The sequence below is a fragment of the Bos indicus x Bos taurus genome, chromosome 11 (assembly GCF_003369695.1).
Source record: "Bos indicus x Bos taurus breed Angus x Brahman F1 hybrid chromosome 11, Bos_hybrid_MaternalHap_v2.0, whole genome shotgun sequence".
NCBI lineage: Eukaryota > Metazoa > Chordata > Mammalia > Artiodactyla > Bovidae > Bos > Bos indicus x Bos taurus.
The window spans coordinates 3809956-3825776 of record NC_040086.1 but is presented as its reverse complement, the minus strand read 5'-3'; the positions used below and the strand labels follow the sequence as shown (position 1 = coordinate 3825776).

At 39.5% G+C, this 15821-nt stretch overlaps 1 protein-coding gene across 2 annotated transcripts in view; it reads left to right on the top strand.

The window, feature by feature from the left end:
- Positions 1 to 15821, top strand: part of MGAT4A (alpha-1,3-mannosyl-glycoprotein 4-beta-N-acetylglucosaminyltransferase A) — a 126327-nt gene that overhangs the window by 95747 nt on the left and 14759 nt on the right. For both annotated transcript variants that reach the window (XM_027554657.1, XM_027554658.1), the window contains exons 9-14: positions 3103 to 3217; positions 4343 to 4473; positions 6798 to 6905; positions 7822 to 8015; positions 12444 to 12522; positions 13329 to 13395. In XM_027554657.1, coding sequence (XP_027410458.1) covers positions 3103 to 3217; positions 4343 to 4473; positions 6798 to 6905; positions 7822 to 8015; positions 12444 to 12522; positions 13329 to 13395 — 694 coding nt within the window. The remainder of the gene's footprint in view (positions 1 to 3102; positions 3218 to 4342; positions 4474 to 6797; positions 6906 to 7821; positions 8016 to 12443; positions 12523 to 13328; positions 13396 to 15821) is intronic.

The window sequence follows — 15821 nt, the reverse complement described above, 5'->3', positions numbered from 1 at the left end:
GTATGTTCACTGAAAGACCTATACATGAAGGTTCATAGCAGCCTCATTCATAATAGCAAAACCTGGAAACAGCCCATATGTTCTTTGGCAGGTGACTGGTTAAACAAACTGGTGCCTCCATACTATGGACTGTCAAATAATGAAAAGAGAGGAACTGTGATGCACGGCTTTTTGGATCTCAGGGGAATTAAGCTCATTAAAAAACCCAGTTTTGGGACTTCCCCGGTGGCTCGGTGGTAAAGAATCTGCCTGCCAGTGCAGGATACACAAGTTAGATCCCTGATCTGGGAGGATCCCACCTGCTGCAGAGCGACTAAGCCTGCGCGCCGCAACTGCTGAGCCTGCGCTCTAGAGCCGGTTAGCCGCTGCTCCTGAGCCAGTGTGCCGCAACTCCTGAAGCCCGTGCTCTGCCACAAGAGAAGCCACTGCAGTGAGAGACCCGTGCACCACAATAGAGAGGAGTCCCACAACTGGAGAAAAGCTTGCACAGCAGCGAAGACCCAGCACAGCCAGAAAGAAGTAAAGTAATAAGAACCCAGTCTTTATAAAAAAATTTATTTATTTGAAAAAATACGTTTGGCTGCGCCCTGTGGGATGTGGGATCTTAGTTCCTCAAGCAGGGATCAAACCCACACCCCCTGCATTGGAAGGCAGAGTCGTAGTCACTGAACCACCAGAGAAGTCCTTATATAGCTTTCTTGAAATGACAAAATTATGGAGATGGAGAACAGACTCTTGGTTTCCAGAGGCTTGGAAGAGGGGAAAGGAGGGGGTGGCGGCTGTGAATATAAAGAGCAGCGTGAGAATCCCTGTGATGGAACTGTCCTGAGCTCTAGTGGTGCTCGGGCAAACAGACACACGCATGTTCAGATTGCATGGAACTAAACACAGAGACACACAAACCACACCCACACACAACTAAGTCTGTGTAAAACTGGTGAGATTTGAATAAGCTGGATGAGTTGTGTCAGTCAAGTTACTGATGGTGATATCATGCTGTAGTTTTATCAGAAGATGTATTTTGGGACTGTTTGGGGTCTCTCTATTGTTTTTTCATAGCTGTATATGATATACAATTATCTTGAAAAGTCTTTTTAGAAAGCACAGTTGTTTGCTGAGAGTGGAACAAAGCAATATTTCTAATTTAATATAAAAGTGAATTTTTTTGTGATAGCCAAGTTTAGTGTACTAAATTTAAATAGGCATTGAATTGTTTCATCTACACTTCTGTATATGTCAGTCAGTACCAAGCTTGTTTTCTAATCTGCTTGTTGGGAAAACGTGGGATTGCCTGGTATCTGGGGTCATCTTTTCTTTGGGCATCCACAGTCAGCATTTGGTGTGAGCGTGGGCATCTCTGGGAGAGCAAGGTTAAGTGCTAGTGGGAACTCTGTGCTCTGGTTTTCCCCCAGGCTTCTCTACAAGCTCTGAGTGTATAAAACTTGTGTTTTTGTTTACTGATGAGTTCCCAGGCTTTAGGATTGTGTCTGGAACATAATCAAAGCCCTGTAGATACTGGTGAGTCAGAATTGTATGCGTGCGTGCCGAGTCACTTCAGTCATGTCCAGGCTCCTCTGTTCGTGGGATTCTCCAGGCATGAATACTGGAGTCAATTGCCATGCCCTCCTCCAGGGATCTTCGTGACCCAGAGATGGAACCCACATCTCTTACATCTCCTGCATTGGCAGGCAGGTTCTTTACCACTGTGCCACCTGGGAAGCCCCAGTCAAAATCATGCCTTTCCAAATACGGCTACTGTTTCTTCACAGACAGGAAGAAAGCTTATAGGGCTCAAATCTGTGAAAAACCCAAATACTGAAATAAGTAAAAATTACTTAGCAGATAACTGAAAATGATAATGTGTCATTAGAAAAAGGAAGAGTTTTCCTGGGATAATTAAAATCATCAGTGGTAAAGAATATTTTTAAAAGAATGTATGCATAGGTAAAAAAGAAATCATCTTGTGACTTTAAAATTCTCTGAACATTTGGGGGAAGAAGTCTTTGCAGACACTCAGAAGCCTCGATCTCTGTCCACTCCCTGTTGAACTTGCCCGTAACACACACGGTGATGGCAGAGCACATGGGTTAACGGCTACACTGAGTTGCTACAGCTATTTCATTATTTCGAGGATATCTTTTAAAATATAAAAAGAGAACTTTTAGGAGCCAGTCCTACAGAAATGAATAGCACTGATGTGAAACGTAAGCACTGTTTGCATTGACAAAGAATGAGAAACAGTCTGGGTGTCTGCCTGTGAACAAACAGATGATTTGTCCATGCATCCCTGGGGATAGTATAAACCTATTGAAGAGACTGCTTTAAATATATACTTATTAACCTGGAAAGATATTCATGATATTTTAGGAGGAAAAAGTCCAGTTTAATATAAGTCTGAAGTGGTGGGAACCTTAAGGTAGGTTTACCTGTCTTGACTCCCCATGTTGTATGTAGATTCTAAAGGTGTCCAGTGGGTGCACACCCAACCTTGAACTTTAGTCGCCTCCACTAGAAGGGTGGAGGATAAAGAAGGAAAACTAGGTGTTTTGGTTTTTTTTAATGACTTGTTACATGTATTATGTAAAAAGGAAAAACAAATTTTTTAAAGGCCTGTAAAATTCTTTTCCTTTGAAAAGAAAACAGGTTAGTGTGAAATCCTATTGGAAGCCATAAAAGGGCCAAGATGAGTAATTCATGGACTGTTTTGTAATTTCTCATAGTGAGGGAGTGGTTTTATTGATTTGCTGTGTGCATCTGCCATTTTATTTTCTACATTCCCCTTTAATAAAATTTATTTTTATTTTTTAGCTTTTCCTTTTATTATTTTTTAAAAATTATTATTATTTTTGGGGGCCACATTACGAGGCATGTGGGATCTTCCTTGACCAGGGATATAGCCTGGGCCCCCTGAATTGGAAACTCAGAGTCTTAACCACTGGACCACCAGGGAAGTCCTAAAATTTATTTTTATTTTCATCATTTTTGACCATTGTTTTCTTGATTGTCATTATAAAAGTGTACTTGAGTTTTTCCAAAGAGTGTCCCATCTAAATCTTCCCTTCTCTTTCTGATTCATTAATATGATTATTCAACTTTCTTTAGCTTGAAGATGATATTATTGTCAAACAGAATTACTTTAACACCATAAAGAATTTTGCACTTCAACTTTCTTCTGAGGAATGGATGATACTTGAGTTCTCCCAGCTGGGATTCATTGGTAAGAAAAGTGACGGATTCATTTACTTTTCAGAAATAACTGTGACTCTTAAAATCTTGGACTGTTTTATCACCTTAAAAAGGTTGTCTCTTTTTTTCTCTGGAAAGGGATTGCTTTTAAAGAAATTTACTAATAACTTAAGTAGTTATGATAACTACCTAATAAGTTAGGTAGACTTCCATGTAGAAAATGTTGAAGTCAGCTCAGAGTAGTATTTGGAGAGGTCTCACATGGTAGTATTTACTCTGGAGTGTTCTGCAAGGCAGCCTTGCTGACTTTCCATGCTGACAGAACCAGCCGTGGTCCTTGGGAGTACATCTGGTTCCTTCTCTGACGCCTCTAGTCCCTGTTTTAAAGCCCAGAGCTTTTGCAAGATTGAGGTCCTTTTAAAAAAGAATGCTGCATTAATGGCTTTTTAATAGGAATTTCTGGTATTCAGTGTAGTACCTGAAGTTCTTGTTCAGTCATTAATTTGTATTCATGGGTGCTTTCATGGGCTAGTCAGGGTGCTTATTTTAAAAGTTTGTTTTTTTTCCATTAAAATTCCTAAATCATCCAACTAAAGAGAATATGTTTAAAGTTGAAGATTGAAGGAAATTTATGGGTTTTTAGAAAACACCCCAGAGAATAATATTTCACTTCCTATAATGCTTTAAATCTGTAAATATTAGAGGCTGAGGCTTTGACCTTGTTGATCATTTATGTCAAAACTCAAGACTCAGAACTCAAAAAATATTTGTGAAGGCTTCAGTGAAGACAGAATTAGGAGTCCTTATGTTTTGCTTTTATTGATTTAGTTAAAATTTTGTTTAAACTTAAGTTCCTTTTTTATGAGAAGCAGTTTAATGAGACATGAAGGAAACATCTCCAATCTCCTTGAATCCTTTGGGCTGGTGGTGGTATGATAGACTCTGTAGGAGAGAAAATTGAGTTCCCTTTATATCAGGTGACAACTAAACTTAGCTAGAGCAAATTTGTTTTTGACAAGAGAGATGGGACAGTTATTCATAATGATTTATAGTTGAAAGCACAAGCGTCAGTGTATTTGTTGCATGGACTTCACTCACTGAAGTCATTTTGATGGTTGGCTTCTTTTATAGTTACTGACTGGGAGTATCTTTTCAGGTAAAATGTTTCAAGCACCCGACCTCACTCTGATTGTGGAATTCATATTTATGTTCTATAAGGAGAAGCCCATCGACTGGCTCTTGGACCATATTCTGTGGGTCAAAGTCTGCAACCCGGAAAAAGATGCAGTAAGTCTTATCTCTTAGGAGAATGGAACAGGCTTATTTTATGTATTTAGTGAAAGTGATGACCCTAGGGAACCAGATTTTGTAAAGGAACAGTTAAATAGGTAGCTGAAAACAAACAATGTTTGTAAGCTATTGTTGCATTCTCTCTCTTAAAAAAAAAAAAAAAACCAGCTTTCTTAGAGCAACTCATAGAATGTAGCAAAATAGCAGAGTGCCTACTTTCCAACAATGACTGAACATAGAAATTGATTCAATCAACTCATTTTTATGATGTAAGCCCTTACCTGTATTTTCCTTGTGGATTTACAGGAATTTTTACTGTAGGACACAGAACTATTAATGTCATCTTCACATTCATACAACATACTTGCATTTAACTGCTTCCATGCAGTTTTATCTAATATATGGTTAGGTTCTAAAATGAGCTTGTGAGGTATAAGTCTCTGAAAATAAAAATTAAAACCATGAGGACCCATTCTCTGACTCTTCTTTCTGTGGCCCATAGCATGTCAGTTGCTTCCACTAGGATGTCAAGGAAACTGTTGCCATGCACTTGCTTGCTCCAGAATCAGTCCCTTTGAGGGTGGTCTAGGAGACTCTTCCAAGCGTACGCTTATTTCACTGAGCGTAATACGCTCAAGGGCCATCCTTGTTGCAAACAAAGAGATTTCATCGTTTATATGTCTGAGTAGTATTCCATTTGTCTGTGTGTACGCACAGCACATCTTTATCCATTCATCCACTGATGGGTACTCGGGTTACTTCCGTATCACGCCTATTGTAAGTAACGTTGTGATGAGCATAGGGCTGCCTCTGCTTTTGCCGATGAGTGTTTTTGTGTTCTTTGGATAAATACCCAGAAATGGGATAGCTGGGTCACATGGAACTTCTCTTGTTAATTTTTTGAGCACTCTCCATACTGTTTCCATAGTTGGTGCACCAATTTACATTCCCACCAATGGTACCAAATAAAAGCAGTTGTTGATACAGAAAAGAGAGTAGTTGTTACCAGAGGGGCAAGGGCAGGGGGTAAGGGGAGGTGAAGTAGTGGAAATATAATGTTTACACATGGAACTTGTATTATAAACTAGTGTTACCATAAAAAAGAGATAAAAATAATTCACACATTCTTCCAAAGGTTTATGGACCTGCTCTGACTCTTCAGGCTCAAATGTGTTACCTGTTTGCCTGTGTGTTGAGTGATGGGGTTGGCCTCAGACCCTGCTCCCTCTGCCCGACCCCACCATCCCTCCTCTCCCCGCTCCTCCCCTGGCCTCGCCTCCCTCCCTTCCCTTTCCTCTCCTTCCTCGTGACTGTTGTGTTTGTGTAAAAAAAAATGTTTAATGTTTGTGTAAATTTATTTTTATAATTTTAAAATAAAATTTTATTAATTTTAATCAATAAAATTTATTTTTATTAAATATATAAAATTTAATAATAATTTATAAAATTAAAATATGTAAGTAAAAATTTATAAAATTTTATCTTACAAAATGTTTGTATATATAAAATTTCACTTCTATTCTCCCATTAGCAATAATGCTAATAAAGTAAAGGTCTTGAGAAAAATTAGTCATTTTAACACCCGGAAAATTATCAGAGGTTTTTCAAAACAAAATGCCTTATACATTTGTCTTCTTCATTATGTTCTTGACCCAAAAGTTATAAAAGTCACTGAAAACGGAAAGAGTTTATGAAACTCTTCAGGACATAACCGAACTAGTGAACACACGGGAGCCCAGCCAGCGCTGTGGGTCCGCCAGGTGTGATCACCATGACAGCAGCTTGTAATCTGAAGGAAGACTGGGCCACGGGACACTTGAAGCTGAAATTCAGATGTCCCTCAGCTGTGTCGAGATGGATTTGTCTGTTTTGACTCTGTTTCCTTACTTGTAGTCTACTTACTGCCTCCCGTTTTCACATTGCTTTGATGCAACAAAATTGGCCTTATCTTCAGATTCTTCATTGTATTATTTTGTGTAGCTATTTTGTGTATTTGAACCAAGCCTCTGGGGTTGGTGCATTTTAATATTAAAAGCCAAATTGATATTGACACTTTGTAAAAGGTGGTTGAAATTAAATCCTTATCTCTTCCCTTAGAAGTGCTTATGTTAAATTTCTCTTTCATGTCTATTTATTAAGTTGGTAGAAAATCTATTAACTTCTCCAAAAGGACCCTAAAAAAAAAAACACATGACTTGGAATTATGAGATGCAATTGGATTTTCTTTTTAATATTTACTTTTCTAAAGGATGTCTCAGCTTTCAGAGGAGGAGAAGATGTCACTTTCTAATGTAACGCTAACATTCCTCTTTAATATTTAGAAACACTGTGATCGACAGAAGGCAAATCTGCGAATTCGTTTCAGACCGTCCCTTTTCCAACACGTTGGTCTGCATTCTTCACTCACAGGAAAAATTCAGAAACTCACGGTGAGTGATTTAATTTTATTTTTCTCATGCACAGACAATTTGCTATTTAATGTATAATCATTGTTCTTCTTAAATATAAATAAGCCGTGTGTTACAGCTGATTCTTTTGTACAGCAGAAACTAACACACATTGTAAAGCAGTTATACTCCAATTAAAAAAAACAACAACAAAGCAGATAACTAATAAGGACCTACTATATGGCATCGGGAGCTCTATCCAATATTCTATAATGGCTTAGATAGAAAAAGAATCTAAAAAGAAGTGGATATATGTATATGCATAAGTGACATTACTTTGCCAACAAAGGTTCGTCTAGTCAAGGCTATGGTTTTTCCTGTGGTCATGTATGGATGTGAGAGTTGGACTGTTAAGAAGGCTGAGCGCTGAAGAATTGATGCTTTTGAACTGTGGTGCTGGAGAAGACTCTTGAGAGTCCCTTGGACTGCAAGGAGATCCAACCAGTCCATTCCGAAGGAGATCAGCCCTGGGATTTCTTTGGAAGGAATGATGCTAAAGCTGAAACTCCAGTACTTTGGCCACCTCATGCGAAGAGTTGACTCATTGGAAAAGACTCTGATGCTGGGAGGGATTGGGGGCAGGAGGAGAAGGGGACGACAGAGGATGAGACGGCTGGATGGCATCACTGACTCGATGGACCTGAGTCTGGGTGAACTCCGGGAGTTGGTGATGGACAGGGAGGCCTGGCGTGCTGTGATTCATGGGGTCGCAAAGAGTCGGACACGACTGAGCGACTGATCTGACCTGATAAGTGATTTCCTTTGCTGTACACCTGAAACTAACACAACATTGTAAATCAACTGTTCTCCAATAAAAGTTAAATAAAAAGAAGCTAGTCTGAACAAATAAAAAAATAAGCTGTATGTTGTTTAATAGCATATATGTCTTTCCTCCTAGGATAAAGATTACATGAAACCATTACTGCTCAAAATCCATGTAAACCCCCCTGCAGAGGTATCTACTTCTTTGAAGGTCTACCAAGGTCATACACTGGAGAAAACTTACATGGGTGAGGACTTCTTCTGGGCTATAACCCCAGTAGCTGGAGACTACATCCTATTTAAATTCGACAAGCCAGTCAATGTGGAAAGGTAGGTCCTTATTGAAATAAAATTTGGTCTTACAATTTAGACCTTTTCTTCACAATGTGATTTATGGTAGAATTTTTTTTTTATAGGTAACACATATAAGGAATCAATGAGTCCTAAATGTTAGATTATAAAATATGTGGGGTTTCCCAGGTGGCGAAGTTAGTAATTCTCCTGCCAAGGCGGGAGATGTAAAAGATGTAGATTTGATCCCTGGGTCAGGAAGATCACCTGTAGAAGGAAATGCAACCCACTCCAGTATTCTTGCCTGGAGAATTCCATGGCCAGAGGAGCCTGGCTGGCTGCAGTCCGTGGGTTTGCAGAGAGGAGAACATGACTAAGTGACTGAGCACTCAGGCACGCACATAAAATACATTTCCTACAACTCAGTAATATCATGGGTGGGTTGCTTCCGGATAGAACACCGGCATTTAGTATGTTAGATAAATTCTATTGGTATTTCTGAAAGTATATTTAGTATGGATTTTTTAAAATATACTTGTTTTTATTTATTAACTTACTTGGTCACCCCGGGTCTTAGTTGTAACATGTAGTATCTTTTAGCTGTGGCCTGTAGAATTGTAGGGAGCATGCAGTCTTAATTGTGTACCACCAGGAAAGTCCCTAGTAGAGGTTTCTAATACTTTTATGTGGAACTCTTCCTCAGAATCTCCAATTAGTTCTCCTGCCCTTACCTTAGAATATCCCTTAAGATTTGACTGTGAGCTGGTGGACGGCCAAGCAATTGGCTGAAATGATAAAATTTATCAGAGTATGACTGTTCCTAGGTAGTGATTTTGCAAGTGCTGGATGACTTTTAGTATATGCCATGGAGGAATTTACAACCCTTTTCTTTTTCTTTTTGTAAAATTAGAAGATAATTACTTTACAATATGGTAATAGTTTTTGCCATACGTCAGCATGAATGAGCATTAGGTATATACATGTCCCCTCCCTCTTGAACGCCCCTCTCCCCACCCCACCCCTCGAGGCTGTCGCAGAGCACTGGCTTTGGGCTCCCTGCATCATACACTGAACCCCCACTGGCTGTTTGCTTTACACATGGTAATGTATATGTTTCAGTGCTGTTTCTCTCATTTCATCCCACTCTTTCCTTCCCCCACCGTGTCCAAAATGTCTGTGTCTCCTTTGCTGGCTTGCGAGTAGGATTGTCGGTACTATCATTTTAGATTCATATGTATGTATTAATACACGATATTTGTCTTTTACTTTCTGACTTATTTCACTGTATATAACAGGCTCTGCCTCATTAGAACTGACTCAAATGTGTTCCTTTTTATGGCTGAGTAATACTCCATCGTGTATATGTACCACAGCTTCCTTATCCATTCATCTGTTGGTGGACGTCTAGGTTGCTACCACGTCCTACCTGTTGTAAATTGTGCCGCAGTGAGCGTTGGGGCACGTGTGTCTTACAACCCTTTTCTGTGATTTGGCGTTTGTGTTCACTTTGAAAACCTTGGGGCTTTTTCTTTCCCATTTTTCACCTAATGGTCACAATTCCTTCAATCTTTCCCCTGTTTTGGGTATGTTCTCTAGACTGTCTGTGGCATACTTACATAAAATCCCCAGAATAGAATATGATTTCCTAGCCTGTGGCATATGGTGTTATGTGTTTTCCTGTGAAGACCATTTGATTTTTAGAATTTGTCAAATATTTGACCACCTTAATAATTCTTTTTAAGGTGGTCAGTAACAGTGCATAGCCACATGTAATGCTATTAGTTTTCTTTTCTTACTCTATGCTGATTCTAAAGAGGAATTTAAGCATAAAAATGTTATAAGCAATGGGAAGATCACTGGCAAAACATATTAAACTTATGAGTAATATTTTTCACTTATATGAGTATTTAATATTGGTTTTATTGTTATTTAATGTTCATTTTATACTGTATAGTGGAACTCTGCCCTGAGAGGTATTGTTCACCACATTTTCATGAGTCATCCTAGAATTAGAAACAACAGTTTTCACTTCAACAAGAATAGCTGGAAACCAATTTATGGGTTTATTTTTAGCGCATAAAAACAGTTCCATCAAAGAATCTGCTAAAGAGATCATATATTGGAGATCAAACTTAGTAACAACAAATATATTTACAGTAAACCTCTGTGAAGTAATATTTATGATGACTCTATTGCGGGCACTTTTCTAGTGAAACACAAGTCTTCTAAAATAACAGTATATAAGAATTTTCTTGACCTTCCTAGGACAGAAAAAAGGGATTACTTGATTTTTGCTTGCTGAGAGGGGAAGTAGCAAATTTATTAATACAGAAATGAAGTGTTAAAAATATTCTTTCTGTAACATATGTGTGCATTATACAAAAATTTTAAAGTGTGAAAATGAGGAAAGGGACTTCCCTGGTGGCCTAGTGGTTAAGATTTTGCTTTGTAATGCAGGGGATGTGGGTTGGATCCCTGATCAGGAAGCTAAGATCCCACAAGCCCTATGACCAAAAACATAAAACAGAGGCAATGTTGTAACAAACTCAATAAAGACTAAAAATGATTCACATAAAAAAAATCTTAAAAAATACTGAGGAAAAGATCATAACCCCAACGAAACCATTATGACCATATTGGCACCTTTTTTTCTTGGTAATTCTGTGTATTTTCGACCTTAAGACCATGGTCTACATGTAGTTTTGTATCTTACATTTTCCATTATACTCTGTTGTGACTCACAAGTATTGAGTTGGTCCAAACGTCTATTCAGGTTTTCTCATAGCATCTTACAGGAGAACCCAAACAAACTTTTGGGCCAGTCGAGTATTTTGATGACTGCACAGTATCTCATTGCATGGTTCTACCATTGTGTACATCTTCCAGTGTTAAACTTTTTAGGTGCTATGGAGGTTTTCACTATAAATAATTACATAGTGAACACCTCTGAATCAGTCTGTCTTAACTCCAGGTTTTATCCATGGGCTCTCTTCTAAAAAGTGGCTTCCCCGTCCCATTGGCATCTATAGCTGAGTTATTGAGTGGCCTGTGGTTATATGACATTCTGAGTCAAAGATGCCTTTAAAAAAATGTATCTCATCTGAAACTCTGGGAGTTAGTTTCGGTATATTTAGCTTAGAAGCAGCTTCTTCTTAGGGTTCCCTGGTCTGTGTGACATTTGGAAACCAAATTCTCGCCCACAAATACCATACTGTAATGGTATCGTAACTATTCTGTGACTGTTACTCACTATTTTTAACATAGAAGGTAGTTTTAGTTAATTCTCAGGAACTTTCTGGTATAACTGTGTGACATAGATGGAAATAGCTGATTGTATTGAGGAAACACGGGCTCAGAAAGCTTAACAAAACTTGCACAAGATGAGAATTCTAGGAAATGAGAGATCCAAGAGGAGCCTCTGGCTCCTTAGCATGAGCTTTTAACTACTGAACTTCACTCAACTCAAGTTTTAGGTTTAGGCTTAGGTATGCTTTGCACCCTATCCAGCTTCGACCCTCTCTCACACACTTTGGACCTACATACTAGTTTTCAAAGTATCAGAACACTAGAACATTATACCCAGAGAGTATTTGAAGTGGTTGGATGGTATCATCAACTCAACAGACATGAGTTTGAACAAACTCCAGGAGGTACTGAAGGGCAGGGAAACCTGCCGTGCTGCAGTCCATGGGGTTGTAAACAGGTCTTAGCAATTGAACAACAATATCATGTAATCAGTCATATTATCCAGTCATAACATATCCAAAGATTTGTTAATGTTGACAAATGGAGTGATTCTGATATTTGGAATTGGTTAATTCATTTTATCTGTTCATACCAAAATTATTTATATTGGCTAAAACTAGTCTCTGAACTTGCCACAACCCCTTGCTGTTCTAGTGAACGTTTTGTCTGATACAAGATCCAGTAATGGGACTTCCCTGGTGGTCCAGTGGTTTAAGAGTTCGTCTTGCAAGGCAGGGGGCACAGGTTTGAACCCTGGTCAGGGAACTAAGATCCCACGTGCCGTGGGGAGCAGCTAAGCCTGCATACCACAGCTACTGAGGCCGCATGCCGCAGTGAAATGGAGCTGCAGCTAAGGCCCAATGCAGCCAAATAAATAACAAATAAATATAGAAAAAAAAGATACAGTAGTGTTCTATAGTGGCTACAATTGTCATTTTCCATCAAGAAGTTTATATATTTAAAGCAGTGTAAACAGCAACAAAAAACTGTCATCATTTTTTTTTCTTTTGGTCTGTTAAGTGCATTATTATGTTAGCAGCAAGCATGCCCCTCTGACAGAGGAGTTGACGTATCCGCTTAGCTTTTTAACATCCATGAGCTATTCAGAACACACGATGTGTAGTTACAAACTCTAGTGTCGACCTTATGCTGAGGTAAAGGCCATCTTCCCGAATCTTTGTCAAGTCTGATTCATATTCTTATTTTTATTTGTCTTTCCAGTTATTTGTTCCATAGTGGCAACCAGGATCATCCAGGGGATATTCTGCTCAACACAACGGTGGAAGTTCTGCCTTTGAAGGTAAGACTATGTTTCCCCCTCAGTTTCCTTTGAGAACGAATACTAATAGACTTGATTTGAGGCTCTTCTTGCTTATGAAAGAAAATTCTTGTGATTGCAGGACCTTGGTGGTGAGTCATCCTGACTCTTTTTGGAACTGTGAAATACTTAGTATATTGTCCTGTTTGCCTTATTCATAGAAAGAGCCTTTATTTTGTTGCCTATTGGAAGATGACTTGGACATTTGTACTGGGAAAATAAATGAATCGTTATTTGATGTTAATGCTTACTTGCTGTTTGTATTTTGAATCCCCAAATACCATGTAGTTTCAATGCCTGTTGAATAATACCGAAAATTATTGGTCTTCTAGGAATGCTTTGGAGAAGGAGATGGCAATCCACTCCAGTAGTCCTGCCTGGAGAATCCCATGAACAGAGAAGCCTGGCGGGCTCCCAGTCCATGGGGTCACAGAGTCGGACACGACTGAGTGACTTTCACAGGGGATGCTTAATATCTTTCTAGTTAACACGCAGTTCTTTACTTCTGTCTGTTTTTAATAGAAAACTGCATTCTATTAAATTGATCTAAATTGGGAAATAATTAAAATTTAAAATTCCTAGCCAACAGTATATTATATACAGAGTCAGATGATGGTTTAAGAAAAGAACACTTAACATTAATAAGCCTTTTGAGGTTCAAGACTGAAGTGGCATTTTCTCTTCAGAGGTAGCTGTGCTGCAGGTGTCACTTTATGTTTATAAAATGGATTAATGACTTAGATTTATTTTAAATAGAAGTAATTATTCATGTCTTTGTTCTGTTTTAGAGTGAAGGTTTGGACATCAGCAAAGAAACCAAAGACAAACGATTAGAAGATGGCTATTTCAGAATAGGTAAGACTCACTTTCCACTAGGAAAACGTCCTTTCCTTTTCTGAACCTAGTTCTGAAGTAATTTTACCTTCTTTTCAGACGTTGAGCAGCTTTAGGATTATATATGCCAGTGTACTCTTTTATTGTTCTCGTGTTCTAGTACATTCTTTTATTATTATCTTGACCCAACTAGGATCTCAGAGCAGTGGTTCATTTCCTGGTTCCTCTTTCTCTCTCTCTGCTGTTTCATTGTTGTCACTGGCAGATAATCCATCTTCAGCCGCCTTCTGCAGTCTCATACTGGATGCCCTTAGCAGGCTCCTCTCGTGGCCTCACCAATACCCGAGGGCCAGAATCCATGTCTTTAGCCCTGCCTTCCTCCTGAGCTTTAAGGCTCTACTGAGATACCCATTGAAAAGTTTCCTGGAGGCCATGTGGCCATCTACCCTGGGCATCTGTAGTAGGGACATTTCTTTATTGATCACCATGGTTTGTGCCGTTAATGTTCATCTACCTGCCTGGTCTAACCTGAGGAGACACCCTGAAATCCCACACCCCTTTGGTGTCCGTTAGCATAAGATATCTGCATTAAGTCCCCTACATGTGCATGAGTTCCGTTCTGAGAGTGCGTTCGTAAGTCCAATTTGTTCATTAAGTCCAATAAAGTTCGCCTAGGTGCCTAGCACAGTCAGCTGTATAGTTGTTGTTCAGTTGCTAAGTTGTGTGCAACTCTTGCGACCCCATGGACTGTAGCCTGCCAGGCTCTTCTGTCCATGAGATCTCCTAGGCAAGAATACTGGCGTGGGTAGCCATTTCCTCTCCAGTGGATCTTCCCCACCCAGAGATTGAACCCAGGTCTCCTGCATTGCAGGCAGATTCTTTATCGCCTGAGCTACCAGGTGTATAATAATAGAGCCCGTCCCTTGATAGACATCAACTCAGTGAATGATTAGGTATTTTCTTTTACTTAATGCTTTTCCTAGTGGTATGCAAGAAGAGACTATATTGGTCAATTACTATTGTAGGTATACAGAACAGATACATTCTTCTAACTCTCTCCAGCAGTTTTGTTTTGTTAAAATACTTTTTTTTAATTTATTTTTGGCTATCTGGGTCTTTGCTGCTGTGTGGGCTTTTCTCTAGCTGTAGCGAGTGGGGGCTGCTCTCCAGCTGCAGTATGCGGGCTTCTCTTGTGGAACACGGGCTCCAGGGTGCGCGGGCTCGGTAGTTGCAGTTACCGGGCTCGAACGCACAGGCTCAGTGGTTGTGGCACACGGGCTTAGTTGTTCTGGGGCACGTGGGATCTTCCTGGACCACGGATCAAACCAGCATCTCCTGCACTGACAGGTGGATTCTTTACCACTGAGCCACCAGGGAAGCCCTCCAGCAGCTTTATGTTCAGTGAATGTCACTCAGTTTTTGCTTCAAGGCTTGTGCAATAACCCTGACTAATTTCTGTGTCATTTTAGTGGATTGATGAGTTTAATTATTTTTATATTCGGATTATATTTTAGCCCACTTTAGAAATGTTCATAAAATTAGCTGCGTATGTGAGACATTTATTAACCCTATTACCTGTCAGTTATTTAATTTCTGAGAATGTTCTAGGTTATGAAAGTAGCATAGAAAATAGAGACATTTATGATTAAATGTCTCTGCAGTAATTTGAAGGTAATGGCCATCTAAAACATCAACTCATACATATTTAGAACCAGAAGAGAACTGTTGGGCAATGAGACCTAGGAACTTGTGGAACAAAAGCATGCATCAGAAGCAAAAGCAACTGATTTTTTTTTCAACCGAATATAAAAAAATCTCCTCCCTTAAGAAGCATGCTTTAGTGGAATAATGTGTGAAGGGCTTCACAGACCTTCTCCTAGTGACTCTGCCATAACTGGTAACAGTTATTTTTCATAAAAGCGCAGCATATGGGGAACCATTTACTTATAACATCTGAATTTCAGTAAAAACATTAAGAGTCTGTGACATTAGAGGGACGTCCTTGGTGTTCCAGCAGTTAAGACATCACCTTCCATTGCAGGGGAATACAGGTTCGATCCTTGGTCAGGAAGCTAAGATTCCACATGCCTTTTGGCTAAAAAATGGAAACATAAAACAGAAGCAGTATTGTTAGAGATTTCAATAAAGACTTTATTTTTAAAATGGTCCACATCAAAAAATTAAAAAAAAAAAATTGTTTATGGCATTGGAGCTCTGACCATTGCCTACTCTGGCCAAGCTCAGTGACACAGAAGCTCCTCTCTGCTTGTCCAGCCATGATTGCTGAGTCTGCCCCCTGCCAGTTCCTGCTCCAGGGCGAAGGCATCTCACTAGGAAAGGCAGGCCACCAGCACCTGGCATCTCCCCACGCCCAACCCCAGCTCCATGTTGCAGCAGCTCTATCCAGACCCTTGGAGACCTGAGGCTCCCTTCCTCCACCCCACCTC